The 21,589-nt window shown below is 41.6% G+C and overlaps 2 protein-coding genes across 6 annotated transcripts in view; one reads left to right on the top strand and one right to left on the bottom strand.

Annotated features, from left to right (window-relative positions):
- The first annotated feature begins 1,817 nt into the window (after positions 1 to 1,817).
- On the top strand, positions 1,818 to 5,314 carry rpl8 (ribosomal protein L8). Its single transcript, XM_029530000.1, has 6 exons — positions 1,818 to 1,846; positions 2,689 to 2,832; positions 2,928 to 3,069; positions 3,711 to 3,929; positions 4,040 to 4,155; positions 5,118 to 5,314. The coding sequence occupies exons 2-6, from the start codon at positions 2,695 to 2,697 to the stop codon at positions 5,274 to 5,276; spliced, it is 774 nt and encodes a 257-aa protein (XP_029385860.1). The 5' UTR covers positions 1,818 to 1,846; positions 2,689 to 2,694; the 3' UTR covers positions 5,277 to 5,314.
- Positions 5,315 to 6,619: 1,305 nt separating this feature from the next.
- The window catches only part of usp9 (ubiquitin specific peptidase 9), a 33,929-nt gene continuing 18,959 nt past the window's right edge, over positions 6,620 to 21,589 (bottom strand). For 2 of the 5 annotated variants that reach the window (XM_029529816.1, XM_029529819.1), the window contains 27 exons: positions 21,380 to 21,529; positions 20,975 to 21,095; positions 20,732 to 20,862; positions 20,294 to 20,572; positions 20,038 to 20,163; positions 19,602 to 19,739; positions 19,168 to 19,334; positions 18,921 to 19,029; positions 18,661 to 18,807; positions 18,399 to 18,545; positions 18,087 to 18,294; positions 17,764 to 17,984; positions 17,338 to 17,525; positions 17,075 to 17,248; positions 16,840 to 16,981; positions 15,950 to 16,706; positions 13,925 to 14,048; positions 13,617 to 13,842; positions 13,307 to 13,436; positions 12,998 to 13,183; positions 12,493 to 12,713; positions 12,291 to 12,379; positions 12,058 to 12,214; positions 11,696 to 11,908; positions 10,915 to 10,944; positions 9,445 to 9,543; positions 6,620 to 8,806 (listed from right to left, as the gene is read on the bottom strand). In XM_029529816.1, coding sequence (XP_029385676.1) covers positions 8,576 to 8,806; positions 9,445 to 9,543; positions 10,915 to 10,944; positions 11,696 to 11,908; positions 12,058 to 12,214; positions 12,291 to 12,379; positions 12,493 to 12,713; positions 12,998 to 13,183; positions 13,307 to 13,436; positions 13,617 to 13,842; positions 13,925 to 14,048; positions 15,950 to 16,706; positions 16,840 to 16,981; positions 17,075 to 17,248; positions 17,338 to 17,525; positions 17,764 to 17,984; positions 18,087 to 18,294; positions 18,399 to 18,545; positions 18,661 to 18,807; positions 18,921 to 19,029; positions 19,168 to 19,334; positions 19,602 to 19,739; positions 20,038 to 20,163; positions 20,294 to 20,572; positions 20,732 to 20,862; positions 20,975 to 21,095; positions 21,380 to 21,529 — 4,911 coding nt within the window. In that variant the 3' untranslated portion in view covers positions 6,620 to 8,575. The remainder of the gene's footprint in view (positions 8,807 to 9,444; positions 9,544 to 10,914; positions 10,945 to 11,695; positions 11,909 to 12,057; positions 12,215 to 12,290; positions 12,380 to 12,492; positions 12,714 to 12,997; positions 13,184 to 13,306; positions 13,437 to 13,616; positions 13,843 to 13,924; positions 14,049 to 15,949; positions 16,707 to 16,839; positions 16,982 to 17,074; positions 17,249 to 17,337; positions 17,526 to 17,763; positions 17,985 to 18,086; positions 18,295 to 18,398; positions 18,546 to 18,660; positions 18,808 to 18,920; positions 19,030 to 19,167; positions 19,335 to 19,601; positions 19,740 to 20,037; positions 20,164 to 20,293; positions 20,573 to 20,731; positions 20,863 to 20,974; positions 21,096 to 21,379; positions 21,530 to 21,589) is intronic. The other 3 variants (XM_029529817.1, XM_029529820.1, XM_029529818.1) reach the window with 3 other exon arrangements.

Genomic DNA, 21,589 nt, shown 5'->3' with positions numbered 1-21,589 from the left:
AATATCTGTCTGACATAATGTTACTGGTGCAGAGAAAACGAAAGAAGAAACGAGTTCAGTTCCACCAACCTGTAGGGGCTTCTTTGATTTTTCTTTTCCATTAAAATTGGCTTTCCTGGGTAAAGACTACATGTCTGAAACATCATACAGAGCCACGATAATAACATAAGAATTGAGTGTGCTGAAAATATCTTTAAGGGACTTTTAAAGGGGTAATGAAATGCATTGATAGTTTTACTCTCTTCCATTAGTATAATTATATAAAAGAAATACAATAAATATAAATGCCAATTGACGTGAGTCTTCACCCTGAGAGAAACAGGTCTTATCAAGCATTTGCAAAAAAAAAAATAATAATAATAAAAAAAAATCGCACTTCAAGTCAGAGAGAGGGAGAAACAACACGACCGAGTCCAATGTTTAAAAACGTGCAGGTAAATTCCACAGGTGTGTTTCAAATGTACAATTTTTAGTCCGCATTGCCGTCATAACGGACGGAGGCCTTGCGGGCCCATTTCGACTAAAAGGGCTCAGTATTTTTAAGTTGAGCCCGCCAGACAGATGACGTACACGGCTGTAAACACACCCTCCGTGAGCCAACTAAAAGTTTCTGCTTTGCCAAAGTAACACGAAGTCGTTAAACTGTCCGAGTCACCAAACCTGGACTTTATGAACACCTTTCAATGATTTTTGCAGCAGTTTGAGTCAAAGTGAAAGAAAGGAGAACTGCCCTCCTTAATTGATTTCCTCAGGCGGCTGAATCGCCAGCTAGTTAAATGAGGCAACTTGCTACCCAAAAAGAAAATGTGCCTCTTACAAACTCCAACCTTTGTGACTTTACGGGCTGTTTTAAAGAGGAAAATGCAAACTCGACTCACCCAAGGCCGCTGTCAGCAGAGTAAGTTCACTTAAAAAAGGGTTATTCCTCAGATATTAGCCCTCTGGCCTCAGTCGGCAGGTACACTGACCGCCATCTGACGCTGCCCACTGATACTTATAGGAGGACTTCCGATCAGCTCTGCGCATGTGCAGAAAGAACACCTTGACCATGTGATTGGCCTGATTGCACCTGCAGGAAGGTGTGGCGGTCATCCCCGCTGCATCAGCAGAGGAAGGTTCCGGGTTCGATTCCCGGTCCTGTGGGTTGTAGGTCATTTTCTGGGTGTGCTGGCTCTGAAATACATCTGCTCGCTGGGCCCGGTGTCAACTTGGATTGGCTGCAGCGGCCCTGAATGTCTAAACTGTGTATGTGATGAGAATTACAGGTTCATGACTCTTACTTAAAAAAGACACATTCCTTATTAGATATGTTTGTTTAAAAAAGAGTGTCTACCTATAATTCAGGATGTATTTGTTTAACTTGAGTATTTTTCAGGATTAGAGTTCCTTGTTAGATTTCGGCCCTTAGAATTGGGGCTTGGCTGAATGTTTAGGGTTTCAAAGACATAGCAAGCTATTTAAAGACACACAATATCCAATATTTTCTGTCATAAAATAATTAATCAATTAAAAAATAAAACAAAATTTTACAAACAAAAATTTTAAATTATTATTGCTTAGGCTGTGGGCTATCATGATATCTCACCATCCTGAAACAGATTTGCTTTATTGTGGAAAAAAAAATAATAATAACAATAACATTTGTCACAAACAATTAGAATCTGACTTTCGTCTTCTCCATCTTCTTATCTCAATTTATTTTTTCAAGTCTTTCCCTTCCTGAACGCGTCTCGACCCAGATACTGTCCCCCTTTGACTACAACTCCCATCACCCCCCGCGGTTGTTTCTCCGGAAGAAAACCTGTGATTTGCCTTTGCTCTTCCTCTTTCCGTCAGCGGAGTTTAGGTAGGACACCGACTGTCTGATTCGCTTCTTTAAATCTGCTCTAAATCTCCATTTTCTCTGATCATCCGCTCTAATGAAACATTTCTACATGTGCTGCAAATGTGTGCCACTAAGATCCGCTGAGCATTTTGCCGGCAGATGAGTGATTGGACGTTTTAATGGTTGTGTGTCTCTTTGGTGAGATGGCGCAGAGATGGTGTGAAGCGGCTCCGGAGGCCGGTCCCTCCACACCGGCCAGCTCTGTCTGACATGAGCCGCTTAGAGAAGCTGTATTTGCGTTAATGTGGTCCAAAACTGTCTGCTTTATTAACATGTCACGGTGTTACTCGGTAAATAGAAACTAGCGGAAATCGAAGTGACCATCGATAAGCTGCGGAGCTAGCATGCTAGTTAGCCTAGCAAGTTAGCTGACAACTTAGTCTGACTTGGACATGTGTTTTTACTTTCTGTCACTTTTAGCTGATTTCACTCTACAGGTCAGATAAATAAGCCATCTACTGTTATCCACAGGCCCCAAAGCTAAGAATCACCACCAAGTCATTTAAATCTGTACTACAGCCACCATGTTTATTTGTTATTTATTATCTAAGGCTTTTGATGTGTTTGTCAAACATCCTTCACCTAAATAAGTATTTGAGGATCTTGCCCAGGACCAATGCACACAGGGCTAGGTTTTTTTTCCAGGGTTCTGTATTATTTGGAGTATTTGTGATTAATGGCAGGAAAGTAGTTTAATAAGTCAAATTCATTCACCTGGCAAATTTCAGGCTTCTCATTATAGGCTTAAGTACACATTTTGAAGCTGGAGGAGCCTTGAAATAACACAGTGTTGTCTGTTTCAGTACACGATGGGACGTGTAATCAGGGGACAGAGAAAAGGTGCGGGCTCCGTGTTCAAAGCCCACGTTAAGCACAGAAAAGGTGCTGCTAGACTCCGTCACGTTGACTTTGCTGAACGCCATGGTTACATCAAGGGGATTGTGAAGGTGAGTTAGGACCTGTGACTTATTTTGATGGAAGGTGAATATCACATAATTTGAGTGTATTAACATTGAATTTGTCTTGTTTTCTCCTCTCTCAGGATATTATCCATGACCCCGGCCGTGGTGCTCCCCTGGCCAAAGTGGTCTTCCGTGACCCATACCGCTTCAAGAAGAGGACAGAGCTCTTCATCGCCGCTGAGGGCATCCACACTGGGCAGTTCATCTACTGCGGCAAGAAGGGTATGAAAGTCAAAGTAGATCAAAGCTTTAGCAGGCTAAATTACATCCTGTTGTCGCTCTGATCACAACTTAGTATTTGTTCAGGATGTTTAGGAGTCCTTCAGTGTTGATGTATAAACCTAACAGCTTCTGGTGCACCAGCTGCATAAAATATACAGACAACTAGACACATTTGTTGAATTTGAGGTCTTATATTTGCCTCTATATATTTATCTAATAATGCACCTGCTGTATTGGTATGCTGTGAATATTTAGTATGTACACTTAATGCCACTGGGGTTTTAAATATGAAAATTTGTTGTTGTGTTGATTATGATTTGGGGATTGGCCAAAGTGACAACTTTTAGTGATGTCCCATGTGCTCACAGATATTAACATGTACTTTTGCCAGTGTGTGTTATATAATGGCTAGTTAATTGATATTCATTAACTGCTGCCCTCTCTTGTCCAGTTTTTATATTTTGCCATTTCAAATATGTGACATTGAAAGTTGTGGGGACAGCACAGTAGTTTTGGCTGAAATTTTAGATAAGCAGGTTTAGCCAAATGCCGCGCCTGCAATTGATTAAAATTTGGGTCACATTGCTCAATGGACCTTTGAGTCAGAGTGAAGCCTATGCTCATGACCTTTAATCCCACAGCTCAGCTCAACATCGGTAATGTCCTGCCCGTTGGCACAATGCCTGAGGGTACCATCATCTGCTGCCTTGAGGAGAAACCTGGTGACCGAGGCAAGCTGGCCCGCGCTTCAGGAAACTACGCCACAGTCATCTCCCACAACCCTGAGACCAAGAAGTCCAGAGTGAAGCTGCCCTCAGGCTCCAAGAAAGTAATCTCCTCAGCCAACAGAGCTGTTGTTGGTAAGGACCTCAGATACTTCAGTCCTTGCACTGGTCATGTTCAGCCTCTGAACTAAAGGGTTTGGTTGTATTGGTGCACAACCTGAGCAGCTCTGTCCTGTTTGTTGAAGGTGTTGTTGCTGGAGGTGGTCGTATTGACAAGCCCATCCTGAAGGCTGGTCGTGCTTACCATAAGTACAAGGCCAAGAGGAACTGCTGGCCTCGTGTCCGTGGTGTGGCTATGAACGTAAGTGAAGAGACTAAAACTGTTTTATTCCTTTTCCATATTCTTTTTACTAAATCTGGGAGTAGATGTGCTGATCCAATGAGGTTGTTTTACTTGTAGGACATTTTTGTAGCACTTGGAGGAAAAAAGTTTCATCATGAGGGATTTAAGTAATTCACTATAAATAAGGAAAAGAAGCGGAAGTTAATCTGCTGGGGAAGCAGAGACAAAAAATCGATTTTCTGTTTAAAGAGATGATGACAAAAACAATATACACTAATGTTTTAGAAAGTTGCCAGACGATGTGAATGTGTGAGGTGGTTTATTGTCTGGTGTCTGCTTAGAATAATCAGCTTGTAGCACTGCAACATTAAGTTAATCAACAGACAAGCAATTCAACTATATTGTTAATGGATTGAAACAAGCAAAACTGTTGCCTTGTGTTTCTTTTTCCTTTTCCTTTTTTTTGGCAGATTTGAGCAGTTTGTTGATTCACTTTGGGAGGTTTTTAACATTATAGCTAATAACCTAAGTAACCTAATAACATAAGTCTGTCATTAGTTTTGTTTGATAGCAAATGTTTCCAACAAGGTGGCACTGACAGGAGAGTCCTGAGGCCATTAGAGTTTTCTGATTGCATTTTTGTATGTCTACATCTTAGAAAACCACATTAAGTTCTTTTACTTCTCAATGTGTGAAGCAGTTTGTAAAAATGTATCATAATTATCAAATGGACATCAGCGGCTGAGATGGAGTCTAATGAAAACATTAGGTGGTGAAATCTTGTTGGTGTTAAGATATTTAATATGATGCAATCTGGGGTTTGGAGTTTTTTATACACCAGCTTCAAAAAAAAGATCCCTGAAGGCGAGACACAAGTCCATCCATGACCCTGAAGGGGGGGGGGGACGAAGTCGCAGCCTGTCTCAGTGTGAAAACATGCCCAGGTTCCTCAGACTGACCCCTTTTCTCTCTCCCTGCAGCCTGTTGAGCATCCCTTCGGTGGTGGTAACCATCAGCACATCGGCAAACCCTCAACAATCAGGAGGGATGCACCTGCTGGTCGCAAGGTCGGTCTTATCGCTGCCCGTCGCACAGGCAGACTGCGTGGAACAAAGACCGTCCAGGAGAAGGAGAACTAAACCTGAATTTCTTGATAATAAAACATGTTCCAAAAGAATCTGTCTGTGTGTTTTGTGTCTGGGTACACACACATCACTTCCCCTTTTAGTCAGATATGTTATAATGTGATGTGATTTTACAGCTGCACAACTTTTAGATTTCATTAGCGACTCTTAATAGTAAACTGATTGATCTATAAACCAGATAATCAGATGGTGTTGAGCAACCAAGACGCAGTGGCTTGTAAACCATGACTGATATGTTGATTGGTGTGAATGGGCCAAAAGTGGCAAGAAAATGCCCTCATACCAACAGTGCGCCTGGACTGATGACACAGCAGGTTGGGCCCAAAGGGTTGAAATTAACAGAAGTAAGAGTACCTGGAAAGAATTAAAGCTGTAACCATAATGCCTCTGTTTATTAAATAAAGCTGAAGCCACACCATGAAGGAAGGATTCACCATAAAATAACTGCATTAAACTAACACAACCAGCAGGGTATACTGACACTAGAGGGAGTTCCTCTGCTGTGCTGGATCGACGGTGTCCATTATGGAACAGGGCCTCAGTTGTTGTGAGCTCGTGACTCTTGTAAGCTGTATATGAAGGAGATTCACTTTTTTGCTGACAGGATGAGGTTGAGGAGTGGTTATCCAGAAAATAAAAAAAGAGATAAAAAAATGTATGAGGAAACTAAGTTTTTCACATCTTATCCGACTTCAGTGCTGCATTGAAACCAACAGATGATTCCATCGACTGTCAAATTAAAACTCATGCTGTCTAATGCAACAGCTCTGTAATAAATCCTCCTTTCATGTGTTGAAACCATTCTAGCTTTATGTTGATTCGACTGTCACCATTTTGAAGAATCTCATCTGCTGTGCTGCATTTTACTGACTGCAGCCTCCACAGGGACCTGAAGGCCTCAACAGCCTGATGAAGTGAGAACTTATTTACTGTATTAGTTTAAACCATTAACATTGACTCCATGTGTATTAAAACTGTAATAAAAAAAAACAAAGGAGTTAAGTGTGGCCATTTTAATATTCAAAGCAGAATTAACCAACAGTAACAGTCATCCTTTAGGGAGTTATGCTATAAATCAATGCTGAATGTATTTATTGAGATGGCAGAGTATTTTCCTTTTCCATTTATTAAAGTTCAAATGAAAAATAAACTGGTTGTGGCTCCTTAACGAATATGTGTTATGTAGTTTGACTTAATCAACTTCAGCTCCAGAAAAACTGAAGGTTAACCTGTTTTTTTCCCCCCAATCAAATTAATAATGAAATTGGTTGTTAGTTGCTGTTTGTGTGTTGTATTGGTTGGTTTCTGGACATCAACAAGTAGAAATGAGACACAGGCAAGATTCCATGTTCTTTATTTGCTAAGGGCGCAATGCTTTTTTTTTTTTTGTTATATTTCTGTGCACAAAAAACCTCACAAAGTGAAAGTCCACATCGCGACTGTAGCTCCAGAATTCAACGTCACACCATGGCCAAAACAAAAGTCGGCAAAAAACAGGGCGCAGAACTCTGTACAGTCAATATCTTCTTTAAAAATAACACAAGGACAAAATGTTCCTCTTAAATCAAATTCTATTTTTAGTGAAATACAACAAAATAAATTCTATAAAATAAGAGCAAAATATTTAAATATAATACGGTGGGCAGAATATTTTCATTTGCAGGAGTATTTGGTATGTTTTAGACAAAAAAAAAAAAAAAAAGAAAAGAAAAAAGAAAGAAAAAAAAAATCAAAAATACACTCATTCAAGTTACCAATTAAGTACAGTATTTACTGATGTTTACCTTTTACTCCTACAGAATTACAAGTTATCTGAAGATGCAACATGACTAACCAGCTGCTAATCTCACTGTGCAATCCTGCCGTGGAACCCGTTCTCCACAGAGCGGGAGGACCGAGGTCTCACTGCCGCTCAGGATCTGTCACTTCATCCCGAACCACAGTCAGATGCCAAACGTGACCAGCTCCGTGGCAGAAAAGGGAAGCCGATGGGCAACAGGTCTGTCTACAACTAGGCTCTATTGAAGAGACAGAAGCAAACCACACAGTCTATAATACACCAGACAGCCCAGTGCAGCAATTCTGTTGCATATGTGTTTCATTTTTCAGGTTTCCTATAGATGAAAGCTAAGCTGTCTATCCCATCAAAACTGGCTGCCAAATGTAAAGTTGTAGGATTATGATGAGCAATTGAAAAGCCACTTATTCATACATTGGTTCAAAATATCGCCCTCATTGTAGACAGGGTAGACAAGTAGAAAAGAAAAAAAAAAAAAAAAAAAAAAAAAAACAACCCAAAAACAAACAAAAAACCTAAGGGTCAACAACACCCTCAGGAGATGTGGATTAAGAACATCTTTACGCCGTTATGATCACAAGTCTTCCCTTGGGCTACACTAGTCTGGTGAGAAGCCATGCTAAATGTTACAGCATATTAACTACAGCTTCAAAAAGGGTTGAATTAATTACCTGAAAAAGAGAAAAAAGAAAAAAGAAAAAAAAAAATGAAAAAGAAAGGCAATGAGTTTCAGAACAATGTTGCATCACTGCTTTTTCACATCAACCAAACACCGTAAAAGTCCACCCGACCATTCTACATCTCACACTAAAACCAACCACAGCTCGTGAGTTGATTTGGCATGGGTCGTAAGGTTGCCAAGGAGCTTAAGAATAATAATATTAATTATGATAATAACAATGCGTCCTTCTACAGTTGAATGACCAGTAACTGTCCCATGGTAGAACAAACTTTACTGCTGAGCATGGGTGATAAAACAAAGAGAAGTTGTTGTCTTCTTACAGTTTTTTGTTTTGTTTTGTTTTTTTTTTTGGGTATTTTTCTTATTTATAATATCCATTTTTGTTTTTCATAATATCTGCAACATCTCCCAACAGCAAACCACACAGAGTTATGCTACTGGGGGACCTGAACAGTCAAAAACATTAACATACTATGTACACCTTTTTGTCGTGTAGACAAGCGCATCAGCATCGTCAGCTCTGGGTAAATTTGTTTTCTTTATTAGAACTCTTGTCCACTCCCTCGCCTCTGCAGCCACCAGCAGGCCCCTGTCACACGGTCAGGCAGCCCCAGGCCAGGGAAGAGCACCTCCCCTCCGGCTGACGGTCGAGACAAGTGGCCTGGAGAGATGGTGGGAGGCCTGGCTCTGCCCTGGCCTAGGGCCAAAGAAAGAGAAGGATAGAGGCCCGATGAGGAGCTCTGTTGACCGAAGGATGAGAGGAAGGAGAGCGGGACGATGGAGGCTCGAGGCACAGCAGAAGGGGAGGGGACATTACTCCTTCGGCGGGGCGGGTGCTGGGGTGGAGGTTGGGGCGGGGGTGACTTCCTCGGTGCTCTCCCAGTTCTCTTGTGCTCGCGGACCTGGGCCAGGAGTGGGACCAGGGCCTGGGGTGGGGGTCTGGGTAGGGCCAGGAGTCGGAGCGGAGGCGGGACCAGGACGCTGGGGGTTGTTCATGTGCTGAGCAGCAGGTCCGGTGTACGGCTGCCCATGGGGGTGGTTGTTCTGTTTTGGGGGGAGAAAGGGGGGGAAATATTTATTACTTTTTTCTTTTCTTCTTTTTTTTTTTTAAATCAGTGGCTTTAAATTACAACACTGTTTATATAAAAAAAAATTTCTTGGCATTTAACAAATCCCATGAAAAGGTTATCAACAATTAACTAAGCTAACAAGTATTATCTATGTAAATTCCTAAATCAACATCTTATCTTATTATATTGTCTTACATAGTCTGGTAATATCCAAGGTTCCAATTCAGCTTTTTTTAGATTAGATTTATAGCTGTTACCACTAAAACATGCTTACAACCACATTCAGTTTGTTTTAAACCATTTATTATTCTTATCAATGTTGAGAAATGTGTTGTATTAGCTTAAACTGACTGTGTGAAGACTCGTGCACAAATAAAAAAAACTTGACAATAGGTGAAGGAAAAATCTTTTGTTGCCATGGTCACTGGCATTATGCACAGCTAATGTGAGAGACTGGCTACAGAAATAAGGAAAACCTCTATGCTGTACCTCTCTGCTCTGCTTTTATAGCCAAGGCAGATAGTAAAATGTATTATGCCAGCCGAATAAAGAAAATCATCTCATGTAACATCCTTTAAATATCACAGAGGGACACGAGGACGTGAGATCTACCTGCTGGAACTGTGTGGTTCCAGGAGAATGTGGGTACAGAGAGGTGTCTTCAGGCGGGGAGGAGTCTTGATCATCAGGTGCTTCCTGTTCATCTGGCTCCTAGCAGATGTGAGAAAATGATCATAAGTTTCAATAATCAAGGACAATATATAAAATATATATACGATAGGAATTTATTTGAAAAAAGCAGGTTTGATTTTAAGCTTAAACAATTGTGTGGGAAAGTCAAATTTCCAACTGTGGTGTTCTATCAAGTAAATGAGGCTTAAATGAGTTTAATTCTGTGTGTGGGTGGATTCTACACCTGAGAGCATCCTCTCCATGAGAGCTGCTGTTTCTTTAGAAAAGAAAAGACTACCACAGTATGCACATGAACCACCTCAAAGGATAATTTCCTGTTAGAGCATATAGATAATCTATTTTTGGAACATGTACATATAAAAACAAGTAAAACTGAAAAATAACACAACCTTTTCCGAGTAATAACAAAATTGCACGATGTTAAGACCATGAACATGTGTTGTAAGTGATCATGCTGATGTTGTTTATAAATGTTATAAGCAAGGGTGTTATCAAAAGAAGTCATTAGTCAATATTTAACGAAAGACTGACTGCCTCAGCTGTAAACTCAGAACTTATTGATGAGGTTTCAGGTTGTTTTGTTTTCTTGTGCCCTTTTACTAACCAGTTTTAAATTTCGATTTATATCAAATCTGATGTTATCCTATCACTTCCAAAATGATAAAAACCCATAAATATTCAGAATTTTCAGCTACAATTGCAAAACAAACTCTCTCCTAATATGAGCACCGTCCAGGTCTAAGCTCAAATATTGTAACTACTCCTGAAATGAACAATAGCTGGGCCTGGGGTTTCCAATCAGACGCAGTTGACTGGCAGCACCACAATTTTAGTTATCAGGGGAGGACGCCAAAATCTGCAAAAAAGCCTTTATATTGCTTTGACAAATCAATGGGACTGGGCAACAGGACAGCAGGAGAACAAAGACCAGTTCATCGTCTCCAGCTGCTTTACATGATTACTTATTCCTGTTACACTGTATGGTATGTCACCATCTGTTTTTCTAGCACAGCTTGAACATGAGTATAATTTGAAAAGCAAGCATACACAAGAAAAGAAAAATAATATCCATTTCAACGGGTGATGCTCTGGAAATCAAATGAAACACAGCTCTGACTTCTATTATTCATAATGTTTTATATTGTACTTGTTTCAAATTGTGTCCAAAATAAAAATGAAGAAGAAACACGTAAAAACTCAATATGACACAGTGTTCCTAGCTTGTGCCACTGATGACTGTCCACATAATAGGAAAAATAAAATTTATGCAATTCTAACAAGTGTAGACTGTGTTGGAGACCTAAACCCTGATAAACTATTCTCTGTTCATTCTTTAATCAAATTTTGTCTCATTTCCTGCCTTGATGTTGTGGTGCCTGGAATACTGACCTTCCCTGGGCTTCCCTGAGTACACTTGAGCTGTGTATGGAATATTACAGGAGAAGTGTGTCATTTGACTGGATTTGTCAACATAAAAATACAAGTTACTTAGTTTACTGATGAGCAAAAATATTATATTGGTATGCATTGTGAATTGCAGCCATGAATCAATACAAAACATTCTGATCAATCAAGTCCATTAAATATCAGGGTTTTAATTTTTCTGACTATAAAAATCACATCAAGTGTGAAGGCGAAAATAATACATGAGAGATAAAAACGGCAAATATCATTAAAATTGTTAACAAATTTTCTGGCTCGTCCTTTCACTGTTATTACATATACAGACGAGCCAGTTAAATACTGTAATGCTACTATCATGCAACTCAAAGGTTTGCTCATGTGCGATGGTGCACATCAGGTTGACGTTGATAAAGCTCCTCTGGCAAAGTCATTCAGTATTTCTGGGGAATTTTCTGTTACTTTCACCACTCTACACCATTGTTAAAATACTTTAGGTTTATCATCCTGTGGTGTTTCTTTAGGTCAATATTCATGCAGCCTGCTTGATTGTATTCGCATATAACAGAAAGACCCCTTTTATACTGATGTTTGACTTGATCAGAAAAGTCTAACGTCTTTCATTCTCAATCATAATGATTACATCCGGTCTTTGAGCTTCAGATACTAGTATGCTAATAAATATTCCGGTATACTGTAAGATAACGTAATGTGGAAATTAGGAATAGTGTGTGAATGTATGAAAAGAGTACAACTTCAGTTCCATTACCTCCTCAGGACAGAGCTCACAGGCCTTGGCCAGTGTCATACGTGCACTGTGTGAACGCTCCAGGAAATATCCGTTGGAGGTCTCGTTGCTCTGGACCGGAGGGGACCAGTTGTTGTAGGTGTACTGGGGGTTTCCTGTGTATGGCCTCCTCTCCAGCTCATCCCCTAACCACTCTACTGCCCATGTCCACTTTCGTTTCAGGTCACCATTGCTCTGTACACACCAGAAAACAAGAGCTGATTAGGAGGCACGAAGTAGTTGGCAAGTTTTACCAAGAGCTACAGTTTGAGATTCCAAATCAGAAACCAATTTCATGGCATATATGTCGTGTAACAAGACATATCCATGTGTGATTGGTGCACCTGCAGGATCTGATAAGCCACAGAGCAGTTGCTGAACAGTGCCACCATGCACTTGATGCACTGGTAAGCTCGTTTCTGGTAGTGGTTCTTGGATCGCTGGATGGTGTCAAAGAGCCCATCTCTGTCATCTGGAATTCCCTTCAGCACATTGTGGATCCTGTAAAAACAAAAACAAGAAGTAGTTTTATCTATGATCACAATGAAAACAAGCAGCACTCATAATTTACACTTACCTGTGTGTCTGCCACGAGTCCTCGATCAGCAGGATCTGTAGCAGCAAGTCCAGGTAAGGCCTCAGCTCATAGGTGTAGGAGTATGCCACCTGCGGACAAACCATGTGTTTAAATGAATGTAGACACATTGCTGGGCTTTTCCTTTCATGTACCCCAGAGTTTGTGATGGCCTATTTGTCAAAAGAAGCAATTAGGTATTTACCTGCCAGAGCAGTTCACTGAGCACAGTGGAAGAGAACTGTGGGTTCTCCCAGCAGCTGAAGCGAAGCAGCTTCACAGTCTCCTCAGAGTTGCTGCAGTCTTCAATGATCTTCTTTACGTAGCTGGTCCTCACGAACAGGATTTCTGCCACCAGCTGCTGCACAGGCATCACTGGGGCTGTCAGGTTGGTGTCCCCGTATGGGTTAGGAAGAGGGGGGTTACCTGGAGAAACAAAAGAAGAGGTAAATATATCCTGATATGCAATATGGAGAAAATACAGGTTCTCCTCCTTTCTTGTCTGCCTTAATTCCTCCTGTAAGCCCTCAGCTCCAAGCTCTGCCAACACAATACGGAGGCTTGGAGTGGCTGGTTTGTCAGTCACTAGATCCTGAGCAAGGATGAAAATCCTCATGGGGCTCCAACTCTAAGCACCACTACTCCAGGCTGTTTCACACCAGCTGACTTTATGTCATGTTTTGTGTGGTATGAGACTCAAATACACTCACCATTGATGGAGGACTGCATTCGTGAGGAGACGTCACAGCAGCGAACCAGCTGGGAAACCACAGTGTAGAGTTTGCCAAGCTCAGCGTACTGGTACTTAATGGGAGGACCAGGACCCTCATCCAGTGCAACCAACATGAACGTGGCAGGGACGTTCAGCTTTAGCAGCTGGGTCTTTTCTGCCAAGCCTGAGGCACAAAGTAGCGTTTTAAATCCAAAATCGTTAGTTATATCTTGTGGAAATCTCTCTTATACAATTCACAGAGGAACAGATGTATATGACAGGTGGACGATGACATTGTGCTCCTTACCTAGATTGGCGTACATGACAAAGAGGTTGAAGTACTGCTGCAGGTGACGGCCGTGTTCAGAAACCTCTCTTCTGAGCAGGTTGAGTACAGCTCTCAACAGGTGGTCACTAAGACTGAGGTTATCACAGCCCTGATGTACAAAGATGGAAAAGAGCAGTTAAAAACCACAGCTGGGTTAGATCGATCAAAAGCACATCACAGGAAACCTCTCTCTGAAGCTACAACAGGAAACGTTATCCAGAAAAATGGTGTTTAAAAACACTTTAAAGCATCCCCAGAAAGTGCTAATAAAAGTCAGTCTGGCACAAACCTGAGTGGAGGTTCCAGGAGAGGCAGTGGGGGAGGGGCAGGGGCCATCTTGCAGGGAGAAGTGAGCGATGAAGACAATGAGCTTGGCAAATGCACCACGGACCTCAGCGCTCGGGCACTCAAGCAGGTATTCAGAGAACCGGTTGGGGTAAGCAAACAGAACGTTGTGTGCAAACCAATAGCGTACATTCTTACTGTGTCTCAGCAGGATGCAAAGGGCATCATACCTAGAGGGAAGGACAAGGAGAATATTTATAAAACTGGCAAAACAGAGAGAAAACACAAAATACTCAGGCGGAGGAAGTTTACCAGTCACTGGCAGGACCCCGTACTACTTTCTTGGTGTGAAAACCTGTGCTGAAGAGGAACCTAGCAGCCAGCTGAGCACTTATCATAGCAATCTCCTCTGCCTCTGGCAGAAGATGGTCTTGTCCTGATAAAAAGAGAGCGATGATTAACATGCAGTAGTCTTACAGGTTTGCCAAAGTTCAAGTACATGAAGAAAATTACTTATGTGAATATATACAGTACACACAGAAAGATACATTAATATTTGCAGTATGCATATAGTGGGGCAGTGACACATTCTTTGTTTTGGTTTCAAACTTCCAACACACTGGAATGATGACTATAAAGTTACAGTTCAGCCTTTCAGCTTTAATTCTGTTATTATAATTTTGTCCATGCAACTGTCACTTAATTAGGGAGGACCAAATACACAAACTAAAGCTGACAGATGCACGAAGTGTCGTGGTAGACTCAACAACACAATGAAAATGTGAATGTCTCCTTACTTGTAGACTGTAGTTACATATATATCATATTATGAATAGTGATCTAAAAGATACTGAAACTGAGAAAAAAAATGTCAGATTCAAATGTTCTTTCTGTCTCATTTAGATTATTGTTTTCTAGAGGTTAAGCCAAAAAAAAAAAAAAATGTGATGTAATACAGCAACCGGGGGATGAGTTTGCTCAGAATGTGAGACAGCAGCTACAGGGTACAAACAAGCTACAAAACAACATGCCAACTGGTCTGAGTAAAGCTGGTCAATCATTTACCAAATCAAACATCTCAAGACTCAAAACCAATCCGTTGTTAATTCACATCACAGCGGCTCGGAAAGCATTTTAAAGTGAAATATTGGCTGTATCCACAGTAGCAGACAGACCAATACTATGTATTCTTGATCAAATGAATCATTCAGTCACAATCAAGTGCTTCTGTGCTGATGACTGCCCTAAAAACTGTATTTTCCGGTGAAGCACTGTAGGGCTCTGGGTGCATTAATAATGCATTATACCAATAATGACCTTCTTAATGCCCAGTGCAGAAGCAGTGCAGTCCTTGGGAGCCCATGCTAATGCTATGACCACAGATTCTTTACAGTAATGCTGCTTATAAGCATCACTTACAAATCCAATTGAAGAACATCAGAAATCTGTGATTAAATCATCTTCTAGAGGGAAGCTTTAAAATTTGCAGTAGATATAATAAAGAATTCAAAAAAAAGAGTGCAAAAGATCAATGGAGGTACCCAGGTACTCAATGGAGCTATTAAATACGCAAAGTCATAACCAGAGGTCTGACATAAGCAACTGTAAGAGATCATGTTCTTCTCAAGATTCAAAGACAATAGCTATATAGTTTAATTTTTCCCATTGGGTATATTGTCAGTTTGTGACAGTTGTATTTGCCTGTGTTGTGTGTGTGGGGCGGGGGCAAACAAAACATAACAAAACAAATAAACAAACAAACAAACAAACAAACAAAAATAACAAAACAAAACAAAACAAAAAAAAAACACATAAGGACTAATTACTTGTCTGTTTAATGGTCTGTCTGATATTTATCAGCTGGAACAGCAGGACTGCATTCATTTTGAAAGTCTGTGTGTGTGTGTGTGTTGTTATGACAAAACATGGTCATGGGGAGTACTTGTGAGTTCTTCGGCAAATGTTAATGTGACTGTGTCTGCCTATGTAAACTTTTTTTTTTTTTTTATACACAATAGTGGTGCAACCTTGTCACATACAGTCCAAAACCTGAAAGCTGTGTAGTTCAGAACAAAATTAATGCCAAGAACGTGGATTTGTTCTGACCCAAGTACACAACGTGGTAAAAACAGATAGGACATAATAAAAACAAGATTCCAGAATTCATACAGCACAGAGCCTCTACAACAGCCCCCAATGTTTGATTTTACATTAATAGCTAACATACTTACCTCACCTACGCAACTCTTTCTTCTAATATATACAATAAATAATCATCCACTGAATTAGTCTTTCATTTAAAAACCCACGTATCAGCATACACAAAAAGATGCATACCTGGAGGAGGGTTTAAATAGACACTGTTACAGGTCAGAAGTTTCTTTATGAACTGGAAATATTCCAGGCTGTATTGCATTCGGTTGTGCATGAATTGGACGTTCTGCTTGCGGACACTGCACTCAATGACACCAGGCATCTTGACCTGATTTGGCTTGGTGGAGGAGATGGTCAGCTCAGAGATGTATTTGACAAGCTCGCTATCCTTGTCCAGTGAGTCCATACGCTCATAGAATAGGATGTAAGCATTCCACCAGCGCTTCTGCCTTCGGTATGACATCCTTTTCATCATATGATCAAACACTTCGCCCATGTACTCCCCTCCAAAGCACTGGTTCTTCATTTCCTCCTCATCATCCATCTTGCACTCAGTCACATCACCATCATCAAACTTATACCAGCGATTCTTCTCGCCATCACCCCCGTTCCTCTGGATTATGTAGGAGTAGTAGTGTCCGCCACTAGCCTGGCCTGAGTGGACCAGCACTCCCACCAGACGATACTTGGAGCTTCCCGGAGGCGTAGGTTCAGAGGGCTCGTTTTGTTGAATAACCTGGTTCTCCGGGTTGACATCATCACCCTCTAACTTGGCCACACCAGCTACCGTGTACGGCTCCATATCCAGCTCCCTGGGGAACTCAAAGTAGTCATTGAACTTGATGGCACACTCCCTCTCCCAATCATAGTCAAAGCGCTTCAGCTGGATGGCTAACACTGGTGGGAGCTTCTTAATCAACAAGCGCTTCACTGTGTCCACCTGACGAGGAGAGAAAACATTAGATTACCTCTCTGGCCCTTTCATAATCTTACAGAGGCTAAGGAGGAGAAGAAAGCAGGTCTATTCTCTCATGGCTGATTAACTGGCAACCAGATGGGTGCCTCATTCTCACCTTCTTATTACACTTCTCACAGTGATAGGCATTGGCTCCCTCCAGCAGATCTCCTTTCACATACTGCTCCATGGAGTCCAACAGGTTCTGGTGATTTCTAATGTCTACATTGAGTGTTGTGAATGACTCCTCACACTCATACCTGACAACACAAATGATCAACAGGTAAGCTAAGTTTAAATTTTTTCCCCTTGAATTATGTCCAATAGCTAAACACAGGGAGGACTGCACTCACCTGTGAGGGCAGCCCTGACAGATCTTCTGGTCGGCAAAGGATCCTCCCAATACTTTACTGAGCATGGCAGGGTGACCCAGAGCTTTCAGAGCTTCATCAAGACTGTCCACCAAAGAGTTAAAAAACTCAAGAGCATCATGCTGCTCCCGAAGGTTTACTGGCTCACCCCATAACCTAACAGGGACGAACCACAAAGGCAATCAGACATCATCAACTGCATACCCAGCAGGACCAGTGCCAATACAGATTTATCTTCAAAATACCTGAACTGCTTCCAGAATCCCCTAGGGACATAATACTGCAGCCTGGATGCAGCCAGATGGCCAAAGATGACCTGTAGATGACGCAGTACCCCGATGTTGTACTCTTTCCTGTCTTCTGATTTACTGGAGGGCTTATCGTCAAACTGATGGTGGTAGCTGAACACCTCATCCCGAGGATCCACATTACTCTGTGGAGAAGAGACACACATTGAATTAACCACAACTTCATGCTTTTTTGTGATTGGATATCATGGTGACATCTAATGGCTCTTTCTTGTTACTGTGATGTCCTTCAGCACCAAGCTACTATATGGCCAACCTGCGTGGACTTCCTCATTTTGTCACTTGTGAAAGTTTGCGTTGGATTTTTGCTCTGTTTGTTGGACTGAAGGATATTCATCATTTCTCAGTAACAAGTGACAATACCTCATTTTCCTGCTTTTCATCTCCTGACATGTCATCGTCCACATCAGTGCCCGTGCCCTCGATAGCCAGGATGCCATTGCGAATTGGAGGGATCATGTACAGCTGCTGAATAACTGAGTTCATGTAACAGGTGGCGCCGGCATTCTTCAGGCCTACAAAGCCTTTGTTGGGCCGTGGCCCCACTGGAGGCAAGTACTCCCACTCTGTCAATGTCTCACATCCTTTAAAGAGAGGTGAGAAAAAAAACGCATTAGTGTATCCGGAAAGTTGCAAGTAGTAAACTGTAAGTGTTTGGTCAAATTCCAAAACTTCGGTCACCCTACCTAAGTAGTACATGTCTGTCAGGGTGTCAACTATCTGCTTGAGGTTGCGAACACAGCCGACAGCCAGTGCCACCAGGAGCTCAAAGCCAGCATTGATGGAAGCAGGCGTGCTGCACACTGGGATGGCCTGCTCGGTAGGGAACTCCCCACTCTTCATGTACTGCAGGTAAACATTGGATGCTGGGAAGATGAAGTCGTCAATCAGCTCCTAATTAAAAAGAAAAGGAAAGACCCATTCTTAGTCATGTTATACTAGGAAAAAAAGGTTTTCTTTTTAAAGAATCCATTTCAGATGCTGTGTGTGTATTCTACCTTTATGAGGTTCGCTCCCCCCTTCTCACACCCAATGTAATATTTCTTCTCTGGCGTCTGGAAGGCTAGAAGTTCTTTGGTTACCCCAAGGTGTCCCTCCAGGATGGTCTCCTCCACACCAGTCTCTCCTGTCCTTTTAACTTCATCCTATAAAAATATTAATATAACGCACCGTTGAGCATCACAAGCCCATTTGTGAGGGCAAGAATTAGATGGCAGACATAAAACAGACCAGGAATATAGAGTTAATTGGCATTTTTACCCTTATCCGTTTCAGCCAGTCGATCTCATTGTTGAGCAGCACCTCAGCATTTGGCAGGTTGATGTTGCTGTTATAGGCATAGTTCAGCAGATGTCTGAGCAAAGTGAAGTAGTCCCCAGCATGTTTGGCTCGCTCCTTGGCTGTACTCTGGACAAAGACATGCAAAATATTAAATCAGACTGAAATCAGACTGAATAAGACTCATTTAATAAAAGAAGGGAGAGATTATTGATACTAACAGAAGATGTACAGCCACTTACCCCTAGCACAGTAAAGAGGAGGGTGATAAAGAAGAGGAGAGGTCGATGGCCCATACAGCACCTAGTTGCCATCAGGAAAAACTGCTCCTGGGCCATCTGACGAACAGATCTGTCAAAGGCAGATAACATCAACATTGTTATTTTCAGTCCAGCCTTCAAAAGGCTACTGATGATGAAGGTGTCTGTTTCAGTCATTTTATTTATTTATGCCACAGTGGTTTGTTGGAAGGGGCAGTGGTTTACTCACTTGCTATGGCAGTGTAGCAGCAAGTCTATGATGAAGGTCTGCCAAGCCTTCTCTTTACTGAGTGTGTCCAAAGCCGTGGGCATGAGGGCAAAACACAGTGTCATCACTTCCAGGGCTTCACAGCACACCTGCTCATCTTCACCATCTGGCTCCTTAGCTGCATTTGTCTAACAAGAAAAAGAAAGATGAAGATATGAAAACATCACTCTTGCTTTAAGTTTAGGACCTTCTACTGATCTGCCCCCTGGTTATACAAACCATATACCGATACAGACTGAAGAGCAGCAAAGACTTAATTCCAATGCGGAGTTAAATCATCACTCCAATGTGCTTTTGTCATGCTTTTTAAAAATAAAATAAAATAAAATATATATATAATGTATAAAATAATCTAAAAATATAAGACAAATATTTTGATGCAAATGAACATTTACCTTCTCATATATCTTGCTGATTTCTTCATTGGAGCTGAAGACAAGCTGCACTGTACCACAACCTGATGCCCACACTATTTTCTGTACCGCTCGGATCACACAAATGTCTGGGATGTACTTTGATGCCTGGAAGAAATTCTGATGAAAAAACAGTCCAACAAAATCTATTATTACAAAAAGTACCACTAAAATTCCTATCTTCTCATGTGCTGTTTGCTTTAACGTCTGTAACAATCATCTTCTCAACTTTAAAATCAACATTACATTGGAGTTCAAGAGTGGGTATTTAACCTTTATTCAGACTTAAACCCTTACATTACTATATACTATATATTATAATATATTAATGGATAATCAAATTTTTTCAAAATCATTCAAATCAATGGTCATCACTACTTCAGAGCATTCAAATCTTACAACCCTTATTTAAGATTACCTCATCAGAAATTTGCTGGGCCAGGCGGATGGCTACATTGCGCAGCATACATTCTGAGGCAGGGTTCGGGATGTTTTGCAGGGCACTCTGGAGAACGAGGGCCTGGTCATGGGTGGCTTGGTTAATCTGTAGATAATGCAGGGTAGGTGATGATTTTGTGGAGAAAATTAAACAGTGATAGTTGAGATATGTAGTCAGCTATTGAGGAAGTTTTTATGCTGGTATGCCTCTGTGGGAGTTATGTGTGTGGCCTAACCGGAGAGACAGGAATATTTCCCTCAGCGTTTGGCTGGCATGCTTCAGCCACAGCCTTCACATGTCCAAAGCCCACAGCAGTGAGGAGGAGCTTTGCGATCTTCAGTGCATTAAGGTAAGCTCCACGCCGTGTTTCCATATCTGCTGATGGGAGGAAGTTGTTCCTAGTGAGCATGCTCAACACCAGAGGCAGACCACCACTCTTCAAGAAGTTGTATTGGAAGTCACTGGCATCCTCGCCCAGAGTGGCACTGGCTGGCATCAGCAAAGCATACACAACCTGGAACATGGCCAAGAATAGTGTGAACCATCTTATTGTGCGACAGAAACAATGCCCCTTGTCTTACAGAGCAAGTTTACTGTGTTATAGGGGTATTTGTGTATGTTAGAACCACATACTTACGCACATGTTAATGTACAAAGCTACAGTGATACTTACCTCAATGAGGTAGAGCACTTGTGAGGCTGAGGGGCCAAAGAAACGCGAGTCCAGTGACGGACTAAGGCTGTTCTCACCAAGCTTGGCATGGTCCAGACACACAGCTCTCAGATTCTCCACTGTAGAGTTATCTGAGGACACAGAAATATGGGACTGAGCTACCATTGTCTGTGTGTGTTTGTGTAGGTGTATGTTTTTCTCAAGTGAATAAACTTAATATTGTGAGCATAGGTGCACATATACCTGGGGGCATAAGTTTCATGAGAACCCGAGCGCCATCTCTTAGCAGAGGCATGTTGAGGTTGCAGCCAAGGTCAGCCACCTGCCACAGGAAGGAGATGTATCGCACATGCAGCGACATGATCTGTAAAATATTGCAGAGGGTGTTACAGCACTGCTCCTCAGTTGTCAGCTTCAACAGACAATGGCACACCTCTGTATAATAAGTCCAGTGGCCAAACAGAAAACATAACAATAGGGTTTTAGCTCTGAAAATTACACTTGAATCCATAGAAATTAGTGTTAGGAGTGCAGCAGAATCAACATCCTTTACATATCTTCAATTAATAATTTAATTTCAGAATCAAAGCTGTTTTGAGTCATCAGTGAAATGGTTGCATGTACATAGTTCATGTGCAGTAAACTCACCACACCAGGAAGACAACTCTCCACTTCAGGGTTGGGCCCATCACTGTAGTGGTTGCCATGGTTACCAGGAGAGCCAGTAGATGAGTCAGAAGAGCTGTCTGGGCTTGAAGGCATGTTGGCACTCACCTGGGTCAGTTTGGCCGTGATCAGCTATACAAACAACAGTTTACGTAAATGTTGATATAATGGGTAGAAAATTCTCCACCGTGT

Source organism: Echeneis naucrates, chromosome 21 (genome assembly GCF_900963305.1).
Source record: "Echeneis naucrates chromosome 21, fEcheNa1.1, whole genome shotgun sequence".
NCBI classification, from domain to species: Eukaryota; Metazoa; Chordata; class Actinopteri; order Carangiformes; family Echeneidae; genus Echeneis; species Echeneis naucrates.
The sequence above is the reverse complement of the archived record's forward strand: the minus strand, read 5'-3'. Positions and strand labels throughout refer to the sequence as shown.